This window comes from Tenrec ecaudatus, chromosome 16 (genome assembly GCF_050624435.1).
Source record: "Tenrec ecaudatus isolate mTenEca1 chromosome 16, mTenEca1.hap1, whole genome shotgun sequence".
NCBI classification, from domain to species: Eukaryota; Metazoa; Chordata; class Mammalia; order Afrosoricida; family Tenrecidae; genus Tenrec; species Tenrec ecaudatus.
The window spans coordinates 52544935-52572506 of record NC_134545.1 but is presented as its reverse complement, the minus strand read 5'-3'; the positions used below and the strand labels follow the sequence as shown (position 1 = coordinate 52572506).

Genomic DNA, 27572 nt, shown 5'->3' with positions numbered 1-27572 from the left:
TAGCAATGAGTCAGAATGGGCTCAAAAGAACTGAGGTTTTGTTTTTGTGTGTATGTTACAAAGGCATTTGCATACTTTTTAAGCCCCGGAAAACTTCCAATTAGTTGTCGTCCAGGACTGATTCTCCTCTTGACTTTCTGTTGTTAATCAACATGATCGACACTGGTTGCATCGATGAGCTCACACATACAACAATTATGAGGATGGAACAAGACTCACAATTGGGAGGATGATACAGCACACTGTGTACTGTGGTATCACAAAGTTGTTTAAAATGGGCATCCATTCTGACCCTACGCACCCAAAGTACAATTCAGAAGTCTCAGATGTTAAGCTAAAACATTTTCTGGATGAAATTGGTGGATTGCATTCAAATTGCTCCTTCTTCCCTCACACCTACTCCAAGGATAACTGGAGGGATTTCCTACCTGACCATCCCATACCTAAAATTTATTTTGAGTGTCCCCCACTTTTAATCGACATTTTAGTACTCAACAAACAGTATGCCTGTTATTTGCCAGGTACTGTCTAAAATGTTGAGAACACAAAGATGCCTAAGTCAGGCTTATGACTATACATTCAAGCATCTACATAAATATACCTCTTAAAAAGAAACTGCAAAACATGACAGAGTAAGTTTACAAAACATGAAAATTTCCCTTAAAACTGTCAGGTTAAAAACTGTAGTAAAAACTAATGAACGTAGAAATATTTCCACATTTTCCTTTTTGGGTGCCGTAAAGCATAATACAGCCTTGTTTTATTGTGCTTCCCTTGACTGTGTTTTGCAGACACTGATTGTTTATAGCAAGCTCACGTGGAGCGAGACTGCCACGACTGTTTTCCCCATAGGCTGTGCTTACTTCCTGTCTCTGTCACATTTTGGAAAATTTCACAGTATTTCAAACTTTTTTATAATGCTGTTATATACTCAGTAGACTCCAGTATAGGGTAACACATCTTTATTTTTATTATTAAATACTTTTATTGGGGGCTCTTCCATCTCATCACAATCTATACATTCATCCATTGTGTCACACACATTTGTGCATATGTTGCCATCATCATTTTCAAATTATTTTCTTTCTACTTGAGCCCTGGATATCAGCTCATTTGTTCCCCTCCCTTCCCTGTCCTCCCTCCCTCATGAACTCTTGATAAGTTATAGATTATTATTTTCATATCTTACATTGTCCTCTGTCACCCTCCACCCACTTTTTTGTTGTCCACTCCCTGGGAGGGGGTTATATGTTGATCCTTGTGATCAATTTCCCCTTTGTCACCCCCACCTTCCCCTTAGCTCCTGGTATTTCTATTCTCATTGTTGGCCTGGTAAACACAACTTTTATATGCAGTGAAAAAAACCAAAAAATTGGCTTGTCTTCCTTCATTGCAAAATTCGCTTTACTGTGATGGTCTGGAATCGAACCCTAAGTAGCTAGGAGATGTGCTTGTATTTTGAATTGTTTCCCAAATACCGGTCACACTGTTGTCGGTTTTGAAAACGATCATTTACTGTGCTTCAGACGCACTGCCAAATGCATTAGCTAATTTAATGTGGGTTTTACAATCAGTTTAATTAATTGGCTAATTAATGTGGGTTTTACAATCAGTTTCATGGATGAGAAACTCAAATAGTGGCAAAAGTAGGTTCCAGTTAGGACTCAAACCATTCTGGAAATCACTGTGATGGATTCGCTTTCGATTCTCTGTACCACAAGTTCTTTGGAAAGTTAAAGACACTCAATGGGTCACTTCCTCTCAACTGCTTAAATCATGCAAGACTGGGGATCCCTATTATTTTCTCACTGAGATTTTCATGGTACCCCCAAAGCGGTTTGTAGGTGTTTCTTGTTTGTACCTTCAGAACAATGAACACATGTCCATCTCCATCCCCAGTCTGTTCAAGGGCACACACAAAACCAAAACCAGAGGGACTGGCCCCAATTCCAACTACTATGTGGACACCTGCCCCTCCCCCAAGAAGAATTTATTTCAGAGGACGGCACTGAATCTGTAGCTCTGGGAGAGGGACATATGTGATCAGAGCACATGGGGGCAGATGAAGGGGGAGGAGGGGAGAGTGGAGCACATCCTGGCCCACCAGGCCTTGAGGACGATGTTCCCAATTAGAGCAGCCAGTCCACAGAGAGGACCACATGGCCAGCCCCGCTATGAGACATGACATCGACATCCCTCACTGACCCATAGCCCTACAGGGGACAATACCAGAGACACAGTTTGGGAATTGTGCCCAATCTGATCTCACTACACAGAGGCAAAACACTAAGGGGGTGCAACAGAACAGCAAGAGAATGGAGCGGCGAGGTCCCCAGGGAATGCTGAAGGTGGACTTTGGGGCCAAGGTATGGTGCCCCAACAGACTGGACTGGAAAACGGTCCTAAAGGTCAACAAACCATCCTTGAACTAACTACAAGCTTTTCTCTCTTGTTGTGTTTTGTGTCATTGGTTTGTTGTTTTGTTGTATATTGTTGCTTGGTTTTGCTCTGTCTTGTTTTTATGCATGTTATTATCTCCGCAGGTCTGTCTAAATAGGATAGACTGGATGAACAATCTGGAGGAGAAAACAATGGGACCAACAGTTCTGGGGGCATGGGAGAGGGGGAGATGGGGGTAAAGGTAGTGGTGTTAACAAACCCAGGGGCAAGGGAACAAAGAACAAGTGATCCAAATTGGTGGTGAGGAAGGTGTAGGAGGCCTGGTAGGGCATGGTCAAGGGTAATGTAAGCAAGAGGAATTACTGAAACCCAAATGAAAACTGAGCATGATAGTGAGACAAGAGGAAAGTCAAAGGAAATAGAGGAAAGAGCTAGGAGGCAAAGGGCATTTATAGAGGTCTAAATAAAGGCACGTACATATGCAAATATATATATATATATATATATATATATATATATATATATATGGATGGGGAAATAGATCTATGTGCATATATTTATAGGTTTAGTATTAAAGTAGCAGAAGGACATTGGGCCTCCACTCAAGTACTCCCTCAATGCAAGAATACTTTCTTCTATTAAATTGGCATCCTATAATGCTCACCTTCCCGATAAAACCACTGAAGATAAAGCGGGTAAATAAGCAAATGTGGTGAAGAACGCTGATGGTGCCCGGCTATCAAATGATATAGTGACTGGGGTCTTAAAGGCTTAAAGGTAAACAAGCAGCTATCTAGCTCAGAAGCAACAAAGCCCACATGGAAGAAGCACACCAGCCTGTGTGATCATGAGGTGCCAAAGGGATCAGTTATCAAGCATCAAAGAACAAAAAATCATATCATTGTTGCTCACCTCCCTGATATGATTGCTGAAGACAAATGGGTGCATAAGCAAATGTGGTGAAGAAAGCTGATGGTGCTCGGCTATCAAAAAATATAGTGTCTGGGGTCTTAAAGACTTGAAGGTATACAAGCAGCCATCTAGCTCAGAAGCAACAAAGCCCACATGGAAGAAGCACACAAGTCTGTGTGATCATGAGGTGTCAAAGGGATAAGGTATCAGGCATCATCAGAACAAAAAAACCTTACCATAGTGAATGAAGGGGGAAGTGCAGAATGGAGACCCAAAGCCCATTTGTCGTCCACTGGAGATCCCCTTGCAGAGGGGTCTAGGGGAGGAGATGAGTCAGTCAGGGTGCAACGTAGCACCGATGAAGACTACAGCTTTCCTCCAGTTCCTAAATGCTTCCTTCCTCCCCCCACCCCCACTATCATGATCCGAATTCGACCTTGCAAGTCTGGATAGAGCAGAGGATGTACACTGGTGCAGACAGGAGCTGGAGGCACAGGGAGTCCAGGGCAGATGATACCTTCAGGACCAGGGGTGTGAGTGGCAATACTGGGAGGGTAGAGGGATAGTGGGTTGGATCTACATGTGACCTCCTCCCTGGGGGATGGACAACAGAAAAGGGGTGAAGGGAGACGTCAGACAGGGAAAGCTATGACAAAATAATTGTAAATTGTCAAGGATTCATGAGGGAGGTGGGAGCAGGGAGGGAGGGGAAAAATGAGCTGATGCCAGGGGCTTAGGTGGAGAGCAAATGTTCTGAGAATGATGCAGGCAATGAATGTACAAATGTGCTTTACACAATTGATGTATGGATGGATTGTGATAAGAGTTGTATGAGCCCCTAATAAAATTATTTAAAAAACCCCAACCAACCAACGTCCCCCCAGCCTCTGCCACAAAGTCCATTCGGATCGTAGCAATGCTGTATAGATTTCAGAGCCTGTACATCTTCACCGGAGCTCCTGCAAAGCTTCTCACTCACCTTGCGGTTAGCAGTTCAGCACTTAACAGCGCACCTTTCTCATACCGGACAGGAAAAGTGAACGCTCAGGGAAAATGCATCAGGGATGAGTGCATGCAGGAACGACTTCTGGTGCTCGCTTAGGTTTGTGACCTTCCAGAGTCGAACCTTACATGAGATGACCGACCTCGCTCGTTTGTACTATAAAGGTTTTACAAACTTGAGTGACCCTACTATAAAGTGCTTCAGAGCGCTGAAAACAAACAAAACCCGTCACTTGAAAGGCTGGGGCTAGCGAAAATCTGTCCAGCATTGGAAGGAAAATACAAAGTCTATCCTTGTGGTCCTTTCTAATCGTTTGGTTCTCAACCTTCCTGATGCGGCGACCCTTGCATACAGCTCTTCACCTGTGGTGACCCCCCCCCCCCAACCATAACATTATTTTCGTTGCTACTTCATCACTGTCATGAATCGGGCGACTCCTGTGAAAGGGTCTTTGGACCCCAAGGCGGCCGCGACCCACAGGTCGAGAACCGCCGGCTGCAGCGCAGTGCGTGGCCGTCCCTGAGCTCGGGCAGTGTCTGGGCGGCCACTGCACGGTCGGCGTTTCACACCATCCGCTCGGAAAGACAGACAGACCAAGCGTCCTGCTCCGCGCAGACTTACAGCCTCGGAACCACGGAGCGCTCCGTCCCGCAGGGTCGCAATGAACGGAACCAGTCAGCTGGCAGGAAGGTTTGTTCCAGCACCACGGAGCCGGGGCTATCCGACTTCCCGGTGGAGCTCCGCCTCCGCGCGCGCCCTCTTTCCGCCGGAAGTGGCTCGTTACCGGAAGTGACGCATGTTGAGTGGCCCCAGGAGGTCCTTCCACCTCTTCCTCTCCACGCGGTGGACGAGCCGGGTTGAGTGACGGAGGTTGTGCCGAGTGATGCCGGGAAAACTCCTCAGTGACACCGCTCTGCAGTCAGACGCGACCATGGGCAAACTGGAGAAGCCGCGCAAGCCAAACGAGAAGGTGCCGCAGCGGGTGAGGGGCCCTGGGCGCGGGGCGGCGCGGGCGCGGTGCCCCGGAGGTGGGGCCGGCTGGGAGCGCGTGGCGGGCGGGGGAGCTTGGCGTCGGGAGACGGGGGTCGGCCGGGGCCCGAGGGGCGCGAGCTCTCGGGGGGCCCCGGGCGTCGGCCGGCGGACTCTCCCTTTCCGACCCCCAGGGTCCGCTCGCTCTGCCAGCTGGGCCGGGCACATCGGAACTGGCAACCCTGCCGGTGCCCCACGTGCTCCCCGAAGTCCAGGCGCCGTGCCTGGTGCTGGGCGGTGGGCGCTCACGGCCAAGCCCACGTTGTTGGCTCAGACTTCATTCCGGATAGGAGCGTGCTCAGAGGCGAACTGTAGATTAAGTCGAAGATGTAGGAACTAACGCACTAAAACCAATTTACTGCGTGGAGGCATTGCGACTCGGCGACCCGCGGCGGGCAGAGAAGCGAACTGCCATCTCTTTGGGGCAGAGCAGCTGGTGGGGTCGAACTGCGCACTTTTTATATTAAGAACCGAGCCCTTCAGACACTGAGCCTCTCAGACTCCTTCATGACTGATCTGTGGGAGCTTAAACTTACCCACACCTGGTCACAAATGCGGGCTGCACCTGCAGTGGCATGCTTTCCCTTTGTTTTCCGAGAAGCAGCCCTTTGAAGACGAGGGTTCATTTCTCCCAAGATTTGGTTTATGGACTAGGGATGCCCTGGAGCTAACTGCACACCATGCCTTTATAGAGAGTGTGTTGATTCTCATACACTGCTTTGATTTTGTGACCCACTCAGTCTGCCCTGAGACACAGATTACCTCTGAGCTTGCTTTGTGCATGATTTATAATCTGTGCCCAGTTGCTTCTGGATCTTTTAAAAAATCTTGATGTGGAACCCTGAGAGTAGCAGCCATTTAGCGTTGTGTGAAGCCAAGGGAACAGAAAGGTGCCCCTCCGCCCCCAATACTTTATCTTCCGAAAGAATCTCAGTGAGATTCAAAACCCACCCCTTTTGGTGAGATGAAAGGACTGGAGAACAGCTACTTCTGAGAGATGGTCATGAAGAGAGATTGACCTCAGACCATGATCCGAGAGCAGGGTCAAGGCCTAGAACCCCTATCCAGAGTATCAGAGGGGAAGGTTTCAGCTCATTATAGTGCACATGCTTTGAGGGCCTGGGTTCTGCCAGAGAAATGCTAACCAAGGTGCAGCGCCTTCCAGCCGTTGATACCTTGTCAACCACGTGAAAGGTTGGATAGGTAGACTTTCCATCAGCCATAGCCACACATGTGGCTGGGTGGGTTCTAGGGTTCCTCCGTCCTCCCACTCTCTTGTAACTTGTGCTTGTTTGTTTCTGGTTTGTCTTGTATTATTTTAATTTAGGTCCATCGTTTTTATTCACAGTGCAACAGGTTGTAGGGTTTCTAGAACTTTTGGATCATGAGTATTTGCATGTAAACTCATTTGGGTTTGAAATAGGCAAGCAAGGTACGTATTATGAATCCCTGTTAGCCCAAAAGGGGAATTCTAGTGGATAGGAAGAAAATAAATCTGCTTAATAGCATCCATCCGTAGGCACGTTAGGAACTTATTCTATTGCTATTAATTTGAGTTATACCTGATCACTTTCTATAGTGTTTGGTTTGGAGTCTATTGGAGCATCCCAAATCTCTTAGAAGTGTTTGATTTACAGATAACTTGATCAACCACCATCAAGTTACTAAGGGGTACTCTTGATTTCCTAAGTTAATAAAACTATTGATCGGGCATTGTCTTTAGATAGCTAAGAAGTGGTATTAACCATACCAAGTTTGATTTTTGCCTTAGGAGGGTGAAAGTGATATACTGAAATACCAACAAAAAAACAAGCCCCCTTTGTTCTTTGCAATTATTTAAGTCATCTTGAAATAATCCAGAATTGATGCTTATAAAGATGTATGTCTGCTTTCTTCACTGTTTGTATTGTTTGTTCATTTTTTAGAAAGCTACCAAAGAGAAGCTAAAATCAAAGAAAATTGAAGAGTCAGTAGAAGTGGAGGAAATGGTTTCCCCCAAAGCTAAAAAAATGAAAAAGAAAGCTGAGCCTGCTGAAGTCGAAGTGAATTCTCCTAAGTCCAAAAAGGTGAAAAAGAAAGAGGTGCAGTCTCAAGATGATGTGACTTCTCCTAAAACCAAAAGTGTGAAGAAGAAAAAGGAACCCATTGAAAATCCAGTTGTTTCTCCCAAAACCAAAAAAACAAAAAAAAATGAGGAGTTTGCTGAAGAAGAGGTGGAGGCGCCTAAGCCCAAGAAGATAAAGGAAGTGAATGGAGACATTGGAGAGAAAAGACCCCAACTGAAGAACGGACTCGGACCCCCTTCTAATGGCAAGGAATCTGCAAGCGAAGAAAGCAGCAGTGAGTTAGAACAGGTAAAGTTCGATTTTAGTAGTGAGCAAGTATTTTTCACTTTTGTAACCCCTACCCATTCTGCTTCCTAAGTGCTAGGAAACAGGTTCTGTCAGCATTTGCAAGGGACCCTGGTGTTCCAGGGTGAGAATTCAACTGCATAGTATCAGAATGCCTCCTTTGTAAAGTAGTGGATCTGCTAAAGCTTGTGCTAAATCCTTTCCCTGCGCTTTGCTTCCTTGTGAATCAGCAGGAGAGCTGCAGGGCACGAACGGGGCCATCTTCCTGGCTATACCATGATGTGACATGATGGGGAGAGAGTCCTCAAAAACGGGATGAGTAACTCCAGTCCAACTTGGAGACTAATTCTATTACTTTTCAGAAATTCAGTCATCAACCAAAAATAACCCGAATAAGCAATTTTCTGAGAAATAATTTTCTACTTGCTGTAAATCTGATCGGCATTTTACAATTTCCTCCCTGATTATATTTGCACGTTGCCACCCCACTTAGGCCCCCTCCCCCTAAAAAAGCCTCCTTTAAGTACTTTGGGAGGAACCAAGGTCAAAAACCTGGTATTTTTTGTGCTTTTCTTTGGTGTACATCTGAGGAGCCCTGGTGGCCCCATGGTTAAGCACTCAGCTGATATCCGAAAGGTCCCGGCTTGAACCCACCAGCCCTGCAGGAGAAAGATGGGGCAGTCTGCTTCTGTAAAGACTGGTTGCCTCGAAATGCCACTGAGGCAGTTTTCCTCTGTCTTAGCCTTTGCTGTCCTTGGAAAAAAGTCCAAGGGATGTAGTGTGTTTTGGTTTGTTTTCTTTGGTAATTAAAAAAAATATATGAGTTGTATACGGTTTTGCATCCTGCGTTTTCCACTTTTATGTAGCATTTTCCTTATTAGTAAGGTTCTTTTTAAAAAAATATTTTATTAGGGGCTCATACAACTCTTATCACAGTCCATACATATACATACATCAATTGTGTAAAGCACATCTGTACAGTCTCTGCCCTCATCATTAGTAAGGTTCTTAGGAGTTAGGTACTGGAATCCTTCAAAGCCGTGTTTAGAAATTTGGCTGTTGACTTTTTCCCTTGTTGGGCACGCCAGTCTTCCATTGTTGGCGAGCACCATCATGACCGTTTTGCGCATGAATGCTTGTTCCCTGCAGACCACTCGGAGAGGCACTGCAACGGGAAGGGAGCGAACGGCGGTGGCTGTGGCATAGTTCTTAGTTGAGACGGGACCTATGTTTGTCGCCCTGCATAATGTACACGTGCTATTTATTTGCTGCAGATTTTTTCTTTTGTTAGGTTGCATAGGTTATTCTCTTTTCTGATCTTGATTAATCAAGGCTTTTGTGTCTTTTTGGTTGATTTGAATATTAATATATCTAGAAGGGATTTTTTAGAATTGGTTCTTTCACCTGTGCCTCGGACTTCTCTGTAGTTATTAACTTGTAGGGGCAAAGTGGTCGAGATCTTATTTCTAATCTATGACCTTTCACTTGATAGGAAGTACCAGTAGAACAAAAAGAAGGCGCCTTCTCTAATTTTCCCATATCTGAAGTGACCATTCAACTGCTCAAAGGTAACACTCTTGCAAGTACAGTGTCTATAGTTCATTTGGAAGCACTCCACTATCTGTTGTGATGAACCAGGACATATTGTTAAGCAGCCATATAGTAAGATAGGCCTACATATTCTGTATAGAACTCTCTAGTCTTTATTTATTTTTAGCCTTTTTAAAAAAGTCTTTATTCTTACAGAAAAGACTTCACGTGGATTCAGTATAGTGAGTATACTTTGCAGTCTAGTGACTGGTGAGATGAAACGATTGATCAATGTCATGTTGGTGCTCTGTATCATCTCTCCGCCACCACTTCAGTGGGTGTCTCTAGGTGGTTGATGCTGGCTTGAGAACTTAGCAATCTCCCTGTAAGCTAGCTAGTAACAGATGCTCAACTACAAGGGCTTAGTGGCTAAGTAACTCAGCCGCTGACCTGAAGATTGGTGGTTCCAACCAACGAGCTGCTATTGACCACAATCTGTCTCGGTCGGCAACACAGTTCAGATAACAAAGCTCCTGATTTCATCGCAACACGAGTAAGATTTTATAGCAGGGGGTTCTTAAAATGACAAGTAGTTACATAATTTGGTGCCTGACAGTTGGTCTGACTTTGTAGAACTTGCACTGGGCAGAGAGTGAAATTCTTCGTTCTGCAGTCAGAAACATGGATACCTTCCCTGCCTCTGCACTGGCTGCTATTTCACCAGTCGCCGTGTCAAATAACCCGGTTCATTTGTTCACAGCTCGTGGGGTGAACTTCCTGTTCCCTATCCAAGCGAAGACATTTCATCATGTCTACAGCGGGAAGGATTTGATTGCACAGGCACGGACAGGGACTGGGAAGACTTTCTCTTTTGCCATCCCCTTGATTGAGAAGATTCAGGGAGAGCTGCAGGACCGGAAGCGAGGCCGTGCCCCTCAGGTAACGAAAGCACGGGCTTGTCAAGGGCTCCTTCCCAGCACAGGAAAAAGCTACCTCATCTGGGCTTGTCCTTTGAATCGCTTCAGGCCACCTGTCTCCTGCAGACAGATGATTCAAAAACAAAACCTTTGACCATAAATCCTGTGTTTAAATGCTGTAAAATGTGACCTGTCCCTGGACTGTGATCGCCTCACCTGTGATACTTATCCTCATAATGGCCCCCTCAAATGATTGGATGCCCCTGGAGTTTACAAATTTGGCCAAGTAGTGTTCTTGACCACTTGGGAGCGTGTTTATTGTAGAGGAACCTGACTACAGGGGAGGAGGGATTCCCAGAGGAAGAGGCAGCCCCCTCGCCTGGATGGTGCTTGTTGGCCTCATTTGTGGAGAACCGGGCGCTTCACAAACCTTAACCTCAGTGAACATTGGTGCAGTGAGCATCCAGGGGGCCTAGGTCTGATTCTAGCCATTGTTCCCCGAGATGCACTGGAACAATCCAAGGGCTGCAAAAGCACTGGCGCCAGTTTATCCTGGATCATGTACTAGAGTACAGTCATTTTTAAATGCCAGCGGTGGGGAGTGCCGTGGGGTTCTCTCCCCCACCCCTGAAAAGGGGATAGTAGGCTAAATAACCTGTTTCCCTGTATTCTTAGCTTTGCTGTGAGCATCACACGTGCCTGTCTTTTCTGGCTTTAAGACCTCACTTGCTTATGGGCTTTCCCGTGTCCAGTCTTCCCGTCATGTCCCTGGCACCTCGCGCATTGGGACTGGGTAGATGTTCAGTAAATGTCTGTTGGATGAATGCATGAGATTGTAAAGAGGTTACAACGGTTTTATTAGAACTGCCTGTGTTTGAATCTGGGCTCTACCTCTTCATAGTTGTGTATCTGTCTGTCTGTCTATCTGTGTAAGTTATTTATCCTCTCATACCTACCGCAAAAGGTTTTTATGATAAATTTTTTTAGTAGTGTCTATTTCATTGAAAAAATTCTTCCAGTTCGTCCAGACCAGGCATTAGCACTTGTCACTATTACTTTTAGGGCACATTGCTCTTTTCTTGGTGTGCAGTTTTCTAGGGACCAGCATGAAACTCCCAGTTTTTCCCAGGGGCTCCAGCCCACCTTCTGCAGCACCATGCACTTAGGTGCCTGCCTTCTCTTCTGCCTGGTAAGGTCACAGGTTTTTCTGAGTAGGTTTGTTGGAAATCATATTAAATTTATGGTCCTTCCAGACAGGCATGGCACACAGTAGCTGTTACACTTGGGGATACGAGGAAGATCCAGCGGGCCCTCTGTTTAGATATTCTTTAAAAAACCCAAATCCCACACGGTGCTATGTATTTTCCTTTTCAGGTGCTGGTTCTTGCACCGACAAGGGAGTTGGCCAATCAAGTGAGCAGGGACTTCAGTGACATCACGAGAAAGCTGGCCGTGGCGTGCTTCTACGGGGGAACTCCCTATGGAGGCCAACGTGAGTGAATCTCAAAGCGAGGGAAGGCAGAGGCCCTCCACTGTTAGAGCTAGTCATTTTTTAAAGTTGCCTAAATTTTCTTTTTCTGTGCTTAGCTGTAGGAGGTGGATGCACCAGCCATCCAGGGTGCTGTGAGGAAAAGGCATGTAAAGGGCTTAGTATCCCAAGAGTTCAGTGAGGCACCCTTCAAGGATGCATTGTTATCTTGCTTGTATTGAGCCCCACTTTCCTGACACCCCAAGCTCATCTACACCTGTACTTTCTTGGGGAGTCTCTGGGTGCTGCCAGTGGTTCATGTGCTCGCTTACTCACCAAGAGGCTGGAGCTTCTCCACCCAGCGGCCTCATGATATCCTTGCAGAGGAAAATCAGCCGGTGACGACCCTGCATAGCACACACGGTCCTCATAAGTCAGAACTTACAGCAACTAGTTTGTTGGGCTTTGTTTTTATAAAAACCATCTTAGAATACTTGCCCTTCCATCCCGACCCCTCCTCTATCTGCTCACTTTTCCCAGAAAGTTTCTAGTTTCCCTTTGGGAAATCTCGCCAGTTTTCCCCAGCCAAGGAAGACACTGTTTGCTGCTGCTGCCGCCGCTCCCCAGTGTATTTTTCTCTGATGGAACTTAATGCACGGCACTGTCATTTCTGACATGTGTCCCCACTAGATTCAATGCCCACTGAACCTCTGTGACTCGATTTAGGCATTAGTCTTGCGCTGCTAGTTGTTTTTTAAATATACGTGGGGCCAAAAATGCGTTGAATTTGTGCCCCAGGCTAATGAAGAAATTACTATTTAAAACCCCGCAAATCTTATCATTGGTGTTGTTTATAGTGGACCGCATACGAAATGGGATTGACATCCTGGTGGGGACGCCGGGTCGTATCAAAGACCACCTGCAGAACGGCAAGCTAGACCTCACCAAACTGAAGCATGTTGTCCTGGATGAAGTGGACCAGATGTTGGATATGGGTTTTGCTGATCAAGTGGAAGAGATTTTATGTGTGGCGTACAAGAAAGGTAAGCAGTCAACCCAAGGAAGCAATACAAGGAGCTAGGAAGGAAGGGTAGGGTAGTTTTCTGACAGTTAACTAAAGCCGCAGGCAACAGAGAGGGACTTTGTATTCGGGAAAGCAAGAATTAATGAAAAATCACCTCAGAATTACAACGGGGGGAAAACTAAGAAAGGAAAAGAAAACATTCTATATTTTATCAGTTTACTGTACTCTTGTATATTTTCCCAAAAGGATCCCACCTACTTGCAGTATCCTGCTATTTGCAATATCTGGGAATGCATTCCCACTCAAGCAGATAAGAAAATGGGAGGAGAAGCTTTTTGATAACTGAACTCACAGAATGATGATTAGATTGGAATTCTAAGATCGCAAAATATTGAAGAAAGGCTGGGCCATGTCGGGTCTGTTCTGGGTTTATGACTGGCATGCTGGGGGATCTGTCCTGGTTAGAAGCCCTGGTGGTGGGCCGATGGCGTGCTGGGCTGCTCCCCACAGGCCGGCACGTGGAGCCCACCAGCTGCGCTGAGGGCGAGCTCCTGTGGGGCATTCCTCCGGAGCCTTCATGGGCTCCTGATGGGTCAGGATGGACTCGTGGCAGTGATGTTAGACAATATATTGGTTACTGGGCTTCATGAACTGGTGGTGATTCTCAGGGAACAGACTTCCCTTGTGGCTCACAAAGACCAGTGGACAGGAAGCTAAACATTTTAAACAGCCTTGGGATTTTAGGGCCTGTTTGGCAACATTCTTCTGTTTGCCCAATGGGAAAATTGTATCTCTCACTTAGAGTCCTCACTGCCTGGCCCCAAGCCTGGCCTCTCGAGCACTGAGGAAATACTATGTAGACTTGCGTGGGTTACTCATGTTACCTTTTTTTTCCCCTCTAAGATTCAGAAGACAATCCCCAAACATTGCTTTTTTCTGCAACTTGCCCTCATTGGGTATTTAATGTTGCTAAGAAATACATGAAACCTACATATGAGCAGGTGGACCTGATTGGTAAAAAGACTCAGAAAACTGCAATAACTGTGGAGGTAAATGATTCATTTAGTTGCTGGAACTAGTAACGAGTTATTTTTTGCTGTCTGCTAATATTAAGCTTTGGAAGTACAAACTTTTCCAGATTAATATGAAATCCACATGAAAGGCAAAGTAGAGATGCATTTCTGTTCAAGTTGTATGTATTTGTGTTTTCTTAATTGCTCATTTGGTAGTCTAATATTTCAGAGTCTTGGAAATGATATCTGAATTACATAAAAGTTACACTAAAAAAGTATAAGCACTAGAGGGCAGCAGAGAACTTCATGTTGAAAAATGCTTCATCTTGAGGTCTGCTACATTCAGGTCCTAGAGGATAAGGAGGGGAAAGGGCCAACATAAAGTTCCCTGTTACTTTGTTTCCAATAGCAATCTAGGAAACAGTAGTCTCATTCTTGTTTCCCTGGCTGTCAGAAAATAGATCAAGCCAAATGCTCTGGAGAGAGGAGGAGGTGTAAAAGGACAAATCATGTTACTCTCTGCTTCACTAGCTTAATTCTTTTTCCTCTGAGCAGTGGCGGCACGAGTCCGCTACAGTTGAGTACCCAGTGCCAAAGATCTGAGTAGACCATTAGTGTTGAGCAGGCTCCCACAAGGCTTTCCTGAGTGGTTGTCCTTTCTTCTTCTCAGCATCTGGCTATCAAGTGCCACTGGACCCACAGGGCAGCCGTCATTGGCGACGTGATCCGGGTGTACAGTGGTTACCAGGGGCGCACAATCATCTTCTGTGAGACCAAGAAGGAAGCCCAGGAACTTTCGCAGAATGCGTCCATAAAGCAGGTGGGTTCTTCCTTAGTGCCCTCAGAACTGGCTCAGATCAACAGGTTGTCACCTGAGCATATTTGCCCGTGGCTTGTTTCTTCGTGCAGTCATTGCAGTGTATTTTCCATCGAAGATAGGGGGAGTCCTGCTTAATGGAGAATGCCCATGTTAGACCTCATCCATCTGCCCATCTCCTACAGATTAGGAAAAGGGTGGCTAGATCCCAGCTTACCAAGACAGCAGATGTGACCCCTGCGTTGTCTGTACGTAACATTGGGCTGCTGCATTCATTGCTGGAGTAGAAACTTCAGAAAACCAAACTCGCTGCCATTGAGTCATTTCAACTCCAAGTGGCCCTGAAAAGACAGGCGTTTCCGAGACTCAACCGCTTCATGGGCGTAGAAAGCCTCCTCTTTCTCTCTAGGGGAGGCTGGGGGTTTTCCAGCTGCTGACCTGTGGTTAACAGCCCCCAGTGCTCCTCCAGAGACACCACCAGTCCTTTTAGGAAGTGAGGATCTGAAAATGGGTTTGAAGTGAGTGCCTTTTCGTTCCGTCCAGTGGGTGTATCACCAGATGGTGAGCGTCTTCTGAAGGCTTACCTCGTGGTTACCTGTGATGTTGGATCTGGGGTTCTGATGCTGGTTTCTCTCGTTGGCAGGATGCCCAGTCATTGCACGGAGATATTCCACAGAAGCAAAGGGAGATCACCTTGAAAGGTTTTCGAAATGGTGATTTTGGTGTTTTGGTGGCAACCAATGTTGCTGCACGTGGGCTAGATATCCCTGAGGTTGATCTGGTCATACAAAGCTCTCCACCAAAGGTGCGTGTGTAATACTTCTGTTTTGTTTCTTGTGAATACTGGTGGCAAAATAGATGCCTTATCATGTCCTACCACTGCGGCCAAGTGAATCGTGACTCATAGCGCCCCCATAGGACAGAGTAGAATTGCCCCTGTGGGGTTCCGAGAGTGGAATTCTTTATGGGCGGAGAAAGTCTCACTTTTTCCCCCACGGAGAGCTCGAGGTTTCAGACCACAGCATGCCACCAGAGCGCCTCACCTTCTCATGTCAGCAACGACGGGTTCTGGAGTGCCATGTGTGATGTAGGAAACGAACATGCTGTGTGTGACCTCGCTGATACAGAAAGACTAGAAAGGACAAGAGTAGTTGTGCGCAGCAGACTACTGTGCTTGCCTTCAGGAAGTAGCTCACCTACTACTGGAAAGAGCTGCACTGGCCCAAGTGGTCGAGAAATATGTAGCTGCTGAGGTTTCGTCTGTACAACCCACCCCTGAGGGGATAGGGTACTTGGTTTGTAGGTTTGGGGATTGTGGTTTAATGCATAGCTTAGTTAATTAGTCTACTAGCCTGCTTAGAGCTTTCTGCTCTTCCTTCAGCTTTGTAGTACAGTGCTTGGGGGTCTTCAAAGTTTGCAAGTGGCCGTTCAAGGCACAGTGGGTCTCTTTTCTGGAGCAATAGAGGAAAGAGACTAGGACAAGGCTGGATGGCTGTTGGGATCCTTTGCCATGCGACCAGAAGAACTAGAAACCGTTATTGAATATCTTGAGAAAAAATTCCATGTTGCTCAAAGGAGGGGGACAGAATTTTAAATTTTCATGGATTTTCTGGAGTCCTAGAGTGTGGATGAACCCCAGAAACGATTACCCCGAGATCAGTTTTAAACTTGAAACCGGAAATCTCCCCCCAAAGTCCTTGTAAAACTGAACAATAATTTGACTTAACTAGTTTTAAAAAGGCCAACTTTGAGCATTAGCAACCTACATGGGATCTAATTGACAACAGAACCTTGAAAGATGAGGTAAGAACTGTAAAGGTGGTGGATTTATGCTAATTAGGTAGGCACCTCCAAGTATGTAATCAGTGTCACTACATTGTGCACGTTCAGATGGTTGGATTGGTGTGCTTTTCTGGGTATGTTCTCACCACCAGCTACAAAATAAGTAAAATTTAGGGAAAAAAGAGTGATCCAGTTATGAGGCCTTCCCCTTAGAACTAACAGTTGAATGGAGGTGTTGGAAAGTTACTTTTGGATTAAGGCAAGTCCTGGAGGACCTTACATGTTGAAACTGAATATATAAAAAATTAAAATATCTCACTGGTACCTTATTTTATATCGATAACAGTGACCTGTCACTACATTGCTAATACTGACATGTTAGTGGACAGACATGGCTCTTCTGGACAGCACTGCTTAAAGCCACTGGTTAAAAGCTTACCCCACAGGATAGAGACCATCATAAGAGAGAGTTTTGCAAAATTATTTTTCGTTGTTCTGTAAACTCTGAAAGATACTAATACTCCACCTTCAGGTCTACAATCACCAAATTAGCCGAATTGACTGCTGGGGTTTGTCTCTTTGTTATTCACTGTCCCGTGTACACTTTACCTCCTTAGGATGTGGAGTCCTACATTCATCGTTCTGGGCGGACGGGCAGAGCGGGGAGGACGGGCGTTTGCATCTGTTTTTATCAGTACAAGGAAGAATATCAGCTGGTCCAAGTGGAACAGAAAGCGGTAAAGTTGCCTTCGCTTTCATTCAACAAATGTTCAGTTCTACAGTCAAACTTTTATTCGGTTTCTGTTACATCTTTGGTTTTTATTCCTAGCATGTAGCAGTGTCTGAAAGTGTGTTAAAAATACAAAAGAAATGCTTCGTATTCATAAATCAGTAGGGGGAGAAGCAACTTAAACTTACAGATGAATTCCAAATATTTTGTCCAGATGTAGCTTGGCTCTCCACTGCTCCCTTCCCGCCATGCTATAGGCTTGCTTGGTATTTATTTGTATTGTGAAATTCCACATTTTCCCACCACATTAGATTCTGCTTCTAACTATGTTTGGCATCTCTCACCCAACCCCATCACAATACCCGACAGGAGCAAAGTATTCAGTAAGCCTGATCCTCATTAGCACACAAGCATAATCCGTAGTGAACAATTTTATATTGTTTTCATCACATCTTTGCTTATTAGACAATCCATCCCTGCTCATAAATCTAGTGTAACCTTGCAAAGCTAATCAAGACAATCTCAAATTGAAGGGTGTTGTACAAAATGCCTGACCAGAACTTCTTAAAACTGAAGGTTATGAAAACAAGGAAAGACAAGCTGCCCTAGCAAACAGAGCTTACGGTGTCAAACGACAAAATGTGCTCTGGTGGGCATGATGTAATCTTCAGATCCTGGAACTGCAGAAGACATTGGGGGGAGGGGGGACACTAGTAAGGTCTAGGGTATAGTCAATGATAGTGTTGGTTTCTTAGTTGTGACCAGTGCACCGTAGGATCCCTGTTTGTGTTTTGCAACTTTTCTATAAATGTAAAGTTCTAAAATGGAAAGTTAAATAGATTCATTTGTTAGAGAGCAAAAAGATTCAGTGAACTACTAATCTTAATGGAAATTGTGCATTCTTTGTAGGGAATTAAATTTAAACGAATAGGTGTGCCGTCTGCGACAGAAATCATAAAAGCTTCCAGCAAAGATGCCATCAGGTAGGTTCCCTCGAGCTGCCGCCGCCTGTTTTGAGGGCTTTCTTGGTGCAGTACTTGTGAGGCTTGAGCTTTTAAGTTTTCTGCTCTTTGAAACGCTGTATAGCTTGTTATAAAAACATTCCAGTTTTGCTGAAGTATAATTTTAAAAGGTGAAGATCCTTTTTATTTGTAGTTAGTTCAGGGATCATTTGCTGGCCCTTAGGAGCGTTTTCCAGTCCAGTCTGTTGGGGCACCATGCCCTGGCCCCAAAGTCCACTTTCAGTATTCCCTGGGGACCTTGCCACTCCATTCCCGTGCTGTTCCGCTGCACTCCCCCAGTGCTTTGCCTCGGTGTGGTGGGATCAGGTCAGGCGCAATTCCCACACTGTGTCTCCGGTGCAGTCCCCTGTATCGCCCCTGTATCGTCACTGAGGGGCATCATTTCTCATAGTGGGGCCAGCCATGTTGTTCTCTCTGTGGACTGGCTGCTCTACTCAGGAACATCATCCTCACGGCCTGGTGATCCTCACGGCCTGGTGGGCCAGGCTGTGCTCTACTCTCTCCTCCTGCCCCTTCATCTGCTCCCGTGTGCTCTGATCAGATATGTCCATCTCCCGGAGCTGCAGAGTCAATGTCGTCCTTTGGAACAAATTCTTTTCGGGGGAGGGGCAGAAATCCACTTAATTTATGGTGCTGGGGCCAGCCTCCCAGACCTCTCCACTGGTTCCCTACTACACGCCGGGATACTGCATTCACACCTTGCAGCACTGGGTTGAAGTCTGGTCCCACTTTCCCTGTGGAGAAGATCCTTTTTTCTGTTTAACCTTGCCCAATTCTCTTCTCTGTCAGAAGCAACTATTAATAGTCTGGTGGTATATCTTGGACATTTTAAGGAGGTTAGGCTTTTATCTACTAACTACAAAGTCAGTGGATCAAACCCACCAGCCACTCCGAGGGAGAAAGAGGAGGCTGTCTGTTTCCCTAACAATTTACAATCTCAGAGAAATAGAAAGCTCTAATGCAGTGGTTCTCAGCCTTCCTAATGCTGCGACCCTTTAATACAGTTCCTCCTGTCGTGGTGACCCCCTAAACATAACATTAGATTCGTTGCTACTTCATAACTAATTTTGGTACTATTACGAATCGGGCAACCTCTTAAAAGGGTTGTTCGACCCCCAAAGGGGTTGTGCCCCATGGGTTGAGAACCGCTGCTCTAGGGGGGGGCTGTAAAAGCAGATGCCTACCCTTTACCCTGGGTTATGGGCTACAGTATAAATTGGTCATTGCTGGGGGGGGGGGGCAGCAGAGTAACTTTTATTTTCCTCAAAGGGGTGGTAGACCAAATAACTGGGAGGCTCCCTATGAATCTGAATGGAGGCAACGGCAGCGGGCGTCTTCCTTTGATGAGGCGTGGGTGCTTCTCTGCTGGAGGTTGGGTAGGTGGGGCCACGTACCCCACTCGACAGAAATGATCATTGATTGTTTCTTTACATTCTAATGTAGTAACCGTCTACATGATGAGGATGAAGTTAATAGTCGTTTTCGTGGGAATATGACTGACATTGGAGCAAGATGTGTCTTCATTCTAAGACGCTGTCTGTCCTACAAAAGGAGGGGTGACTGACCTGGTAGCAACCCTAACCAAGTGCCCTGCAGCTTCCAAGGCTTTTGCAAGGCTTCCGCACGCAGCTCCTCCCTCCTCTCTCTGTTTCTTGGGGTTGGGCATGAGTGGTGCCTTACATTAAGACAACTAGAAAGGTATTAATTCCCAAATTCCTCCTAGTGGAGAGCTATGGTCCTGTTTGTGAACTACTGAATTTCAGTTACTGCTGCCCTGGTGGCATAGTGGTTTCACGGAAGGCTGCGATCTGTAAGGTCAGCTGCTCCAAGGGAGAAAGACGGGCCTTTCTGTTTCTGTCAACAGTTACAGTCTCGGGAACTCACAGGGTCGGTTCTGCGCTGTCCTATATGCACTGCCTTCCAGTCTGCTGACTCACAGCGACCCCCTGTGGATTTCTGATTATGGGAGTAGTCTTTCTACCACAGGCCTGCTGACCATGCTTTGACTCAGCATCAACTCGATGGCAGTGATTTTGGTGTTTTCTTGGGCTACTTACCCACTGCCATTCAATCCACCCAACTCAGGGCAGCCCTATAGGACAGAGTCGAGCTGATATTTAGGGTGCCCAAGGCTCTGTCTTTGCAGGAGCAGAAAGCCACCTGTTTTCCTTGGGACACCTGGTGGGTTTGAGCTGCAAACTTCATGGTTAGCAGCCCAAAGTGTCATCATTGCGCCACCAGGACCCCATTCCTTTCACAGATATGTGACGTGCTCGTTTTAAAGTGTGAGGGAAGGGCCTTGGCTTCCGTGTGCCTAGGCACAGGGGTGGCAGGCCCAGGCGGCATGGGGGCCCAAGTAGCTGTGTTCATATTCCCCAGGGGCCAGCTCCTCGTCACAGTTGGCAACAAGAACGGTGAGACCCCGTGGCACGTGGAGCAGCAGGCACTGCACACTGCCTTGGTGCACACGGCTGGGCACCCTTGAAGACGGGTGGTTCAGTGTGCGGTGTCCAGGGGACAGAGTGCAGCTGCAGGGCTAGCAGTCCTTCATCATCACGTTTGACTGCACCAGCTTCCTCCTCCAGCTCAGCTGCCCAATAATTTGTTCCTTCTCCAACATTCTGAAGACCTGCTGGGGCCATACCCTGACACGCTCCATCTTCAGCGAGTGGGTGGCAGAGACCTTGGCTGTACAGTACTTGAAATTTTATGGTTACTTGGCACAACAGCACACGATGCAGGACCACATGCAGACAGGCACCTACCAGCACGCCATCCTACAGAACCATGCTGACTTTAAGGCCAAGATCATTCTCGTCGTCGGTTGTGGCTCTGGAATCTTTTCAGTTGTCACTGCCTGAGCTAGAGTGTAGCAGATCTACGTGGTGGAGGCCAGCATCATGGCCCAGGGCACCAAGGTCATGGTGAAGAGCAGCAATCTCTTCCCAGCACCCCAGGTCTGAGTGCTCCTCAGTGAGCACATACTAGACCACTCTCTCTACACCACCAAGGACCCGAGACTCGGCAGAATCACGTTTCCGCAATTGGTATCCACCTCGAACTTCTTTCACAAAGGCCTACTTCTGATTCCAGCCATCCTTCCGTGGGGTGGACCTGTCAGTCCTCTGAGGTGCCGCTGTGGACACATTTGACATCAATCCCGATGGCCAAGTCTATCAAGTACACAGTGAATTCTTAGAAGCAAAAGGAGATTTGCACGAGGTAGAAATTCCATTCAAATTCCACATGCTGCTTTCAAGGCTGGCTTACGGTCTGGCTTTCTGGTTTGACATTGCTTTCATCGGCTCCATAATGACTCTGGCTGTTCACGGCTCCAATGGAGTTGCCAACCTAGTGGTACAAGGTAGGGTCTGTTCCACTCGCCACTCTTCCCCAAGGCCAGGGACCTACTCTCAGGACACGTCTGCTTGTAACTAATGGGAGACAGCTAGGACAGCAATATTGTGGCCCAGGCAAATCAGATGGGCTCCAACTCCAGCCCCACCTGGCTTCTTTGCATCTCCCTCGGGGAACATGTGGAACATGGGCAGTGCCTACAATGGCAGCGATGGGATGGCTGTAGTTGGATGCTGATTCCCTGTGACATGAACTTTTCTCCTGGCGACTTCAGCCCGGGCCACAACACTCTGATCCCTTAGCCGACACAGACGGACTTGGCCATCACACCCATAATTAGTTTGGAGTTTTTCAAGGGTCCTCTGGTGCACCCACTGCAGTCAGCAGCCAGTTCACCATGGGCCACCCACCATCTCGATGGCCTTGCCCATATATGCATCCCCACCAACACCATTTACTGTGAGGGCTAGGCCCTGAAGGCGCCACTGAACAGACTGACAGCACTAGAAAAGCAAATAAAGACCAGTCACCATCCTGCACCTCGTGGTGGCTTGGACCTGTATACTGCAGAAGCCTGGACCCGTCACAACCCTATTTACTTTGGGATCTCACACAATCTATACATACAATGCCGCCTCCTCTGGTCTCACATCTTGGCCCCAGCCCCTTCCTTATTTATATAAGCTCCTGTTCTGGGTGTCCCCTATCCCCTCTTGCCCTGGAGTCGACATCAGTGACAGTAGGCAGGTCTGGACTTGACAGCTGTGGACCTGGCAGGGAGCAGAGGGGAAGCAGTTGTCCTTCAGCACTACCCCCTTGCCTGTCCCTGGTGGAGGGTAGCCCTGACCAGATGGGACCTCCCTTCAACTACCAGAACTACCAGGCCAGGCCTTTAGTCACACAATGTGCAGCTTAGAAAATAATTATTTTTTTCTTAACAAAAAGAACCTGTGTCAACTCAGACCCTCTGAAGTCAGTTTCCTCGCCATGAAAATGGCCAGGAACCCAGCCTGGATCCTCAGAGGCAGATGCAGACATCTCAAGCATCTACTGGGAGGCCCTTTTTTTGGTTAACTGCTGTCAGACCCTTATAGATGCTCCAGTCTCTACTTGTATTAGGGCAACTGGTCTCTCTCCAGAAAGGAGACACCCACCCTCCCTGCTCTTCAAAAAGTAGTGGGGGGGGAAAGTCCAAACGAAGATGTAAACATGAAAAAACCAGTTGGGAGAGTCCATGATCAAAGGAAGAACTGGATATCGACATATTCAGTAGCACTAGAAAGCTCTACAATTGAAAGACTGTTTAACAATGCTTTTTAAGTGCATGGGTTTGGATTTGTGGCAGGTCTGATCCCATGGGCCTCTCACAGTGTCCCATGCAAAAGCAAACTCACCCCGAACCATTGCCTGGCTTTACCCCCGTGGGCTTCAGGCACTGAGGCGGGTTGCACAGTGAAGAAAGAAACAGTGCTTTTTAAAATTTCTTTTCGGACACGATACTTTCTGTATTGTGTAGATAGAAGGCCAGAAAGGGGATGAGATGCTGGGCGTCTATTAGAGGCTTGTTCCTATAGTGCATGGAAATTTATGAAGCTTCTCATAAAGGTTCCTATCAGTTACCTTGATTTTTGGGAACCTTTTAATTTGTTGTGATAGCCTCTGATTCAAAACTATAGCACATGCATATAATAAAAAACCGCCGAACCCTGAAAGTTGTTAAAAAGAAAATGTAATTTTATGTCACGTGAGATAATTACATTGGTCTGTATCCTGAAACCTCCTTCTATAGATAGTGTGTGATAAATGTGACAGAACCTTAAGACGCTTGTGGGAACGTCCATCATCTTTATTCAATGTTCACGAACTCTCTGTAGTGCTCTTACATGGTTCTTAAAACTGTCACACTGTATATGCACGTGTGGTATAAGTTAGAATTAAAAGCAGATGAATTTAAGAATGTTCGATGCCTTTCATTGAAATGAGGTGATGGTTACCTGATGAAAGTTGGAGAAAGGGTAGTGATTTCTTGTGCAGTCTGGTTTCTTGGAATTGAAACTTGCCCTCTTTTGCCATTCTGTTTCTCACGTGCTTAATCACACCGTAGGTATTTGGATTCGGTGCCTCCTACTGCCATCAGTCACTTCAAGCAGTCAGCTGAGAAACTGATCGAGGAGAAAGGAGCTGTAGAAGCCCTGGCAGCTGCCCTGGCCCATATCTCAGGTGCCACAGCGGTGGACCAGCGCTCCATGCTCAATTCAGATGCGGTAAGGTTTCTTGTCACATTCCTGAGAGTTTATTTGGAGTTTGAGCAAGAATCTGAAAGTCCTATTTTACCTTTCTTAAGACAATAGGAAGGTGTATTGAATATATGTCCATGTTTAACCACGCACCTATGCACATAAATCCAGAGAAAAATAGGTTCATTACCAGAGACTGAGTGGAGGGTGGAATGAAAGTGCTCCCCTGCATTTTACTTAACCTATGGGGGTGTACATGTGTGTAAAGGTAGGGATGCTTTCAGGAAGAACTTGTCTTAAAAATTGGGGAAGTGTTTATTAATTAGGTCTATTTTTCCAATTTCAACTTTTATTTCTTTCTTCCGTAAGGGCTTTGTGACCATGATCTTGAAGTGCTCAATTGAAATGTCAAACATCAGCTATGCTTGGAAAGAGCTTAAAGAGCAGCTGGGTGAAGAAATGGATTCCAAAGTGAAGGGCATGGTCTTCCTCAAAGGAAAGTTGGTAAGGCTGGCACCCCAGGTGGCACCTTGCACATTTAATTTTCTTCAGACTTTCACAGGGTGAATAATGAAAAACAACAAAAAAAACCCAAACTTGAACATTAACCATGGAAGGTGCCACCTAAGGATTAGCACACTTTGCGCCTGGGTGTTTCGATGTTGGGTTTTTGTTTTTAAATGTTCCTTGGCTTCCAACGGTTGTGTATTTAAGATGTATAATGTAATGACCTTGGGCTAAAGCTTGAACTTGGTGGGGTGTTTTTTTGGTACAAGGAGCCTGGTGAGTTAAGCACTAACTAACTTCAAGGTCAGTGGTTCATACCCACCAACTGGTTTTTAGTAGGAGGGATAAAGCTGTCTGCTTCATGAAGCTTTAATCTCAGCAACCCCCTAAGGTTGAATTGGCTTCATGGCAATGGTTTTTATACATAATGCTTGACCTTTGTCTTATCACTTAATACACATCTTATAATTCCAGTCAAAGGTTGGATTGACTTTCATTTGCTTTGATTTCTAGGGTGTTTGCTTTGATGTTCCTACTGCAGCAGTAACAGAAATTCAGGTATCTTCCTTCCTCTTGAATTTTGAAAGCAAATGATAAATTATTTGTGACGCCAAAGGCAGGGTATTAGAATGGCAAACAGCACTGACGGCATTACTCAGAGACAGTTGAGAATTCAAGTTTGTTATGTTTTCTTCTTGTCCTTTTATTCTATCTTCATGGTGTTGAACCAGCCTACTTTCCCTTTTTATTTCCTTTCTGCTAAGTTAAAATCTACCTCCTCCCTGTCCTGTACACTTAAGTTATGAAGTTTTCCCACAGATATTTTAAATTGATGAGAACTCTGTGCTGTCTCACTGCCTCAGCGGCAGTCATGCATGCCCTGTAGTGGTTAGAGTAACCACAGTAGAGAGCAGTGGCGCTATTTCTCATTGTGAAACTGGAGCTATGAAGGGCAGTGAAACTAGCTTAGCATTGGCCTTTTCTTTGAAGAAAAGCCCCAAATCTTATCTTACTCAAGTCTTTTCTGAAATGCCATACTTTGATGCAAATTGTCTCTCAACAGGAAAAATGGCACGACTCGCGGCGCTGGCAGCTCTCCGTGGCCACCGAGCAACCCGAGCTGGAAGGACCGAGGGAGGGATACCGAGGCCCCAGGGGGCCAAGGGAAGGCAATCGTGGTTTCAGGGGACAGCGGGACGGAAGCAGAGGTGGCTTCAGAGGAAAGCGGGATGGAAGCCGAGGCGGCTTCAGAGGACAGCGGTCTGGAGGAGGTGGAGGTGGAGGCAACAGAAATAACAGATTCCAAAGCACAGGCCAGAAGCGGAGTTTCAGCAAAGCCTTCGGGCGGTAATTTGAAATAGAGGATTTCTATTTTTATTTGGCCACATGGAACTGAACTGGTGTTTGTCCTACAGCCGTAAAAGCACACTGTGCTTCCTTTGTACCACTTGCTCAGGCCCCATCTCCTTCAGGAGGAGGTGCTTCGCCTACATTATTTCATCTGATCTCTGTCATTTGTAACTTCACTGCTACTTTTCTATCCTCTTGAAAAAGGGTACATGAGTTCATTATGTTTTTATTCTAGTGGGTTGTCTGTAGATGACAAGATAATGTCAAGCACGCATCTGACTTTGTAAACTGGCCTTTGCTCAAAGATGTCCCTTGATAGTGCCCTCTAAAGTGAATGCCTGAGGGAATACAGCAATCTCAGAAGACTCCCTTGGAGCAGTCAAAGCTTTCTTCAGTAACAGTTATTTGTGTGGTTCTATATGATGTCTTATGAGGCAAGATAGTGAGCAGTGTTTCAAAGCAAGATTTGCATTTTGCTGCATCTGTGTCACATGTTATGCCATGACATGCTGGGGAGAGGAGTTGGATGATGCATGGGAAGGGAGCTGATGCAGACATAAGCCTTAAGTTTGATGTGCATTTTGATAAAATTTTAAGCTTTTCAATGTAAGGGGATACCTCTTCAGTGATTTCTTAATACACAGTGCACATAGACTGGGGGTCATCTGAAAGTCAGTGAATGCTTGATATGGTATCCTTTTAATGGCCAGTACTTAATGGAACATCATTTTTAAGTACAGTGAGCCTGGTAAGACGATCCAATTTAATTTCTCAAAAGTCTGGTTCTTATTGCCTATAACCATGTTTATTTTTTTACATCATTGAAAAGAGGGAACTGGAGCACCTAATGTAGCCTCTGGCCAGGTAACTCCGGCTTACTTCCCACATACTATTTCTCTGGGAAGCTTTCTGGTTCCATGGTTCAGGAATTTAATGATTTTAAAGATGGGATTCTCCCCCTGTAGTTCCTTGAAATTATGCTGGGAGTCTTATTAGGAACAAACTATAATAGAATTAAAAGTAGTATGACCTGTCGCATTTTCTTTATTTTGAACAAATCGAAAACAAAATCTTTCTAGGTTCTGATTTCTATCTCTTAACCCAATCTTTGTACCTAACTTTGTGATAAAAGGACTCTACCCTTTGAGACAACATCCTTCTATTTGGATATCACTTCTATCCTACAATCTTTTTTTTCCTGCTCCGCCCCGCCCTCTGGGCCCACCCTATCCTCCAGCCATGATTGCATATTTCTTGCATTCTGTTCTCAGAAATTCTATGAGCTTGTTCTTTGAACCACTTGTCAGTTTTTATCATTTCTATTTCTGTCCCTCTTGGTCTCTCACATAGCCCATAAGAATTTAGAGGGAAAGTATTTGATCATTCAATACAAGTACCTTGTGAATTATTATTTATTAGATTTTTTATTTTTTTGTACAAATACTGGGCATGCTTTAAAACAACCAAATCATTTCATGACTTAACAAGGGTAGGTCCCTTTTAAAGCCAGTTAAGAGGGCCTGATACCGAACCTATAGGAATAGACACCTAAAACTTTGGTGTGGATTAGCCTAACAAAAAAAAGGAATTAAGTAAGTGTGGGGAGAGATAATAAGGCATGTTTCCAAGGATTTCATTTGTGCACCTTAATTTTAAGACCATGGTTATAAGCAAAGCCAAAATTTCTCTGGATTCTAGAAGTCAAAGCATATTGTGTAATTCAACATTCCTTAATTTAAATGGACGTGAACTAGCCTGGCAAATGTTAACATTTTTACTACTTTCTATAAAGCAAATTATTTTCCAAGCAATTCAATGAACTTTTAAAAAATACAGTCTTTAAGTTGGAGTTACCTGCATTGCGTCTTCTACAATTGTACATAAAATGCATTGTCTTTTACTGTAAAATTGACTGAGTTAATGTATAAAATAATAGGTTTATGCTATAAATAAAGATACTAGTATTTACTACTACCTATTTTTGGGGTCTTGTTTTCAAAAATGAAAATACCTTGAGATCCTAACCATGGAAATAATAGAACTAAACATAGAAATCCCCAAACACATAAAGCCAACCAAACACATTACCACAAATTCACCCCAACTCATAGTGATCTGCTGTA

At 45.6% G+C, this 27572-nt stretch overlaps 1 protein-coding gene, 1 non-coding gene and 2 pseudogenes across 3 annotated transcripts; all 4 read left to right on the top strand.

Moving 5' to 3' along the window:
* The first annotated feature begins 5107 nt into the window (after nt 1-5107).
* On the top strand, nt 5108-27405 carry DDX21 (DExD-box helicase 21). Of its 2 annotated transcripts, none has more exons than XM_075534985.1 (15): nt 5108-5297; nt 7270-7698; nt 9188-9263; nt 9986-10164; nt 11517-11634; nt 12468-12653; nt 13538-13683; nt 14318-14467; nt 15108-15269; nt 16864-16983; nt 17886-17959; nt 23460-23619; nt 23962-24096; nt 24613-24657; nt 25163-27405. In XM_075534985.1, the coding sequence occupies exons 1-15, from the start codon at nt 5199-5201 to the stop codon at nt 25448-25450; spliced, it is 2367 nt and encodes a 788-aa protein (XP_075391100.1). In that variant the 5' UTR covers nt 5108-5198; the 3' UTR covers nt 25451-27405. The 2 variants fall into 2 exon arrangements, with proteins under 2 accessions (XP_075391100.1, XP_075391101.1); XM_075534986.1 differs by having other exon boundaries at nt 5109-5285; nt 25163-27404.
* On the top strand, nt 17971-21201 carry LOC142429840 (histone-arginine methyltransferase CARM1 pseudogene; annotated as a pseudogene).
* LOC142429535 (histone-arginine methyltransferase CARM1 pseudogene) lies at nt 21032-21695 on the top strand (annotated as a pseudogene).
* On the top strand, nt 22678-22810 carry LOC142430079 (small nucleolar RNA SNORA42/SNORA80 family). The gene has a single exon (XR_012780554.1). It is a non-coding gene; the product is annotated as a small nucleolar RNA SNORA42/SNORA80 family (small nucleolar RNA).
* Nucleotides 27406-27572: the final 167 nt, after the last annotated feature.

Excerpts from the sequence above, each read along its gene's own strand:
- DDX21 (XM_075534985.1), top strand. The coding sequence starts at position 5,199 with ATGCCGGGAAAACTCCTCAGTGACACCGCTCTGCAGTCAGACGCGACC. Across the intron at positions 13,684-14,317 it reads AAACTGCAATAACTGTGGAG|CATCTGGCTATCAAGTGCCA; the intron begins GTAAATGATTCA and ends TCTTCTTCTCAG. Across the intron at positions 14,468-15,107 it reads AGAATGCGTCCATAAAGCAG|GATGCCCAGTCATTGCACGG; the intron begins GTGGGTTCTTCC and ends TCTCGTTGGCAG.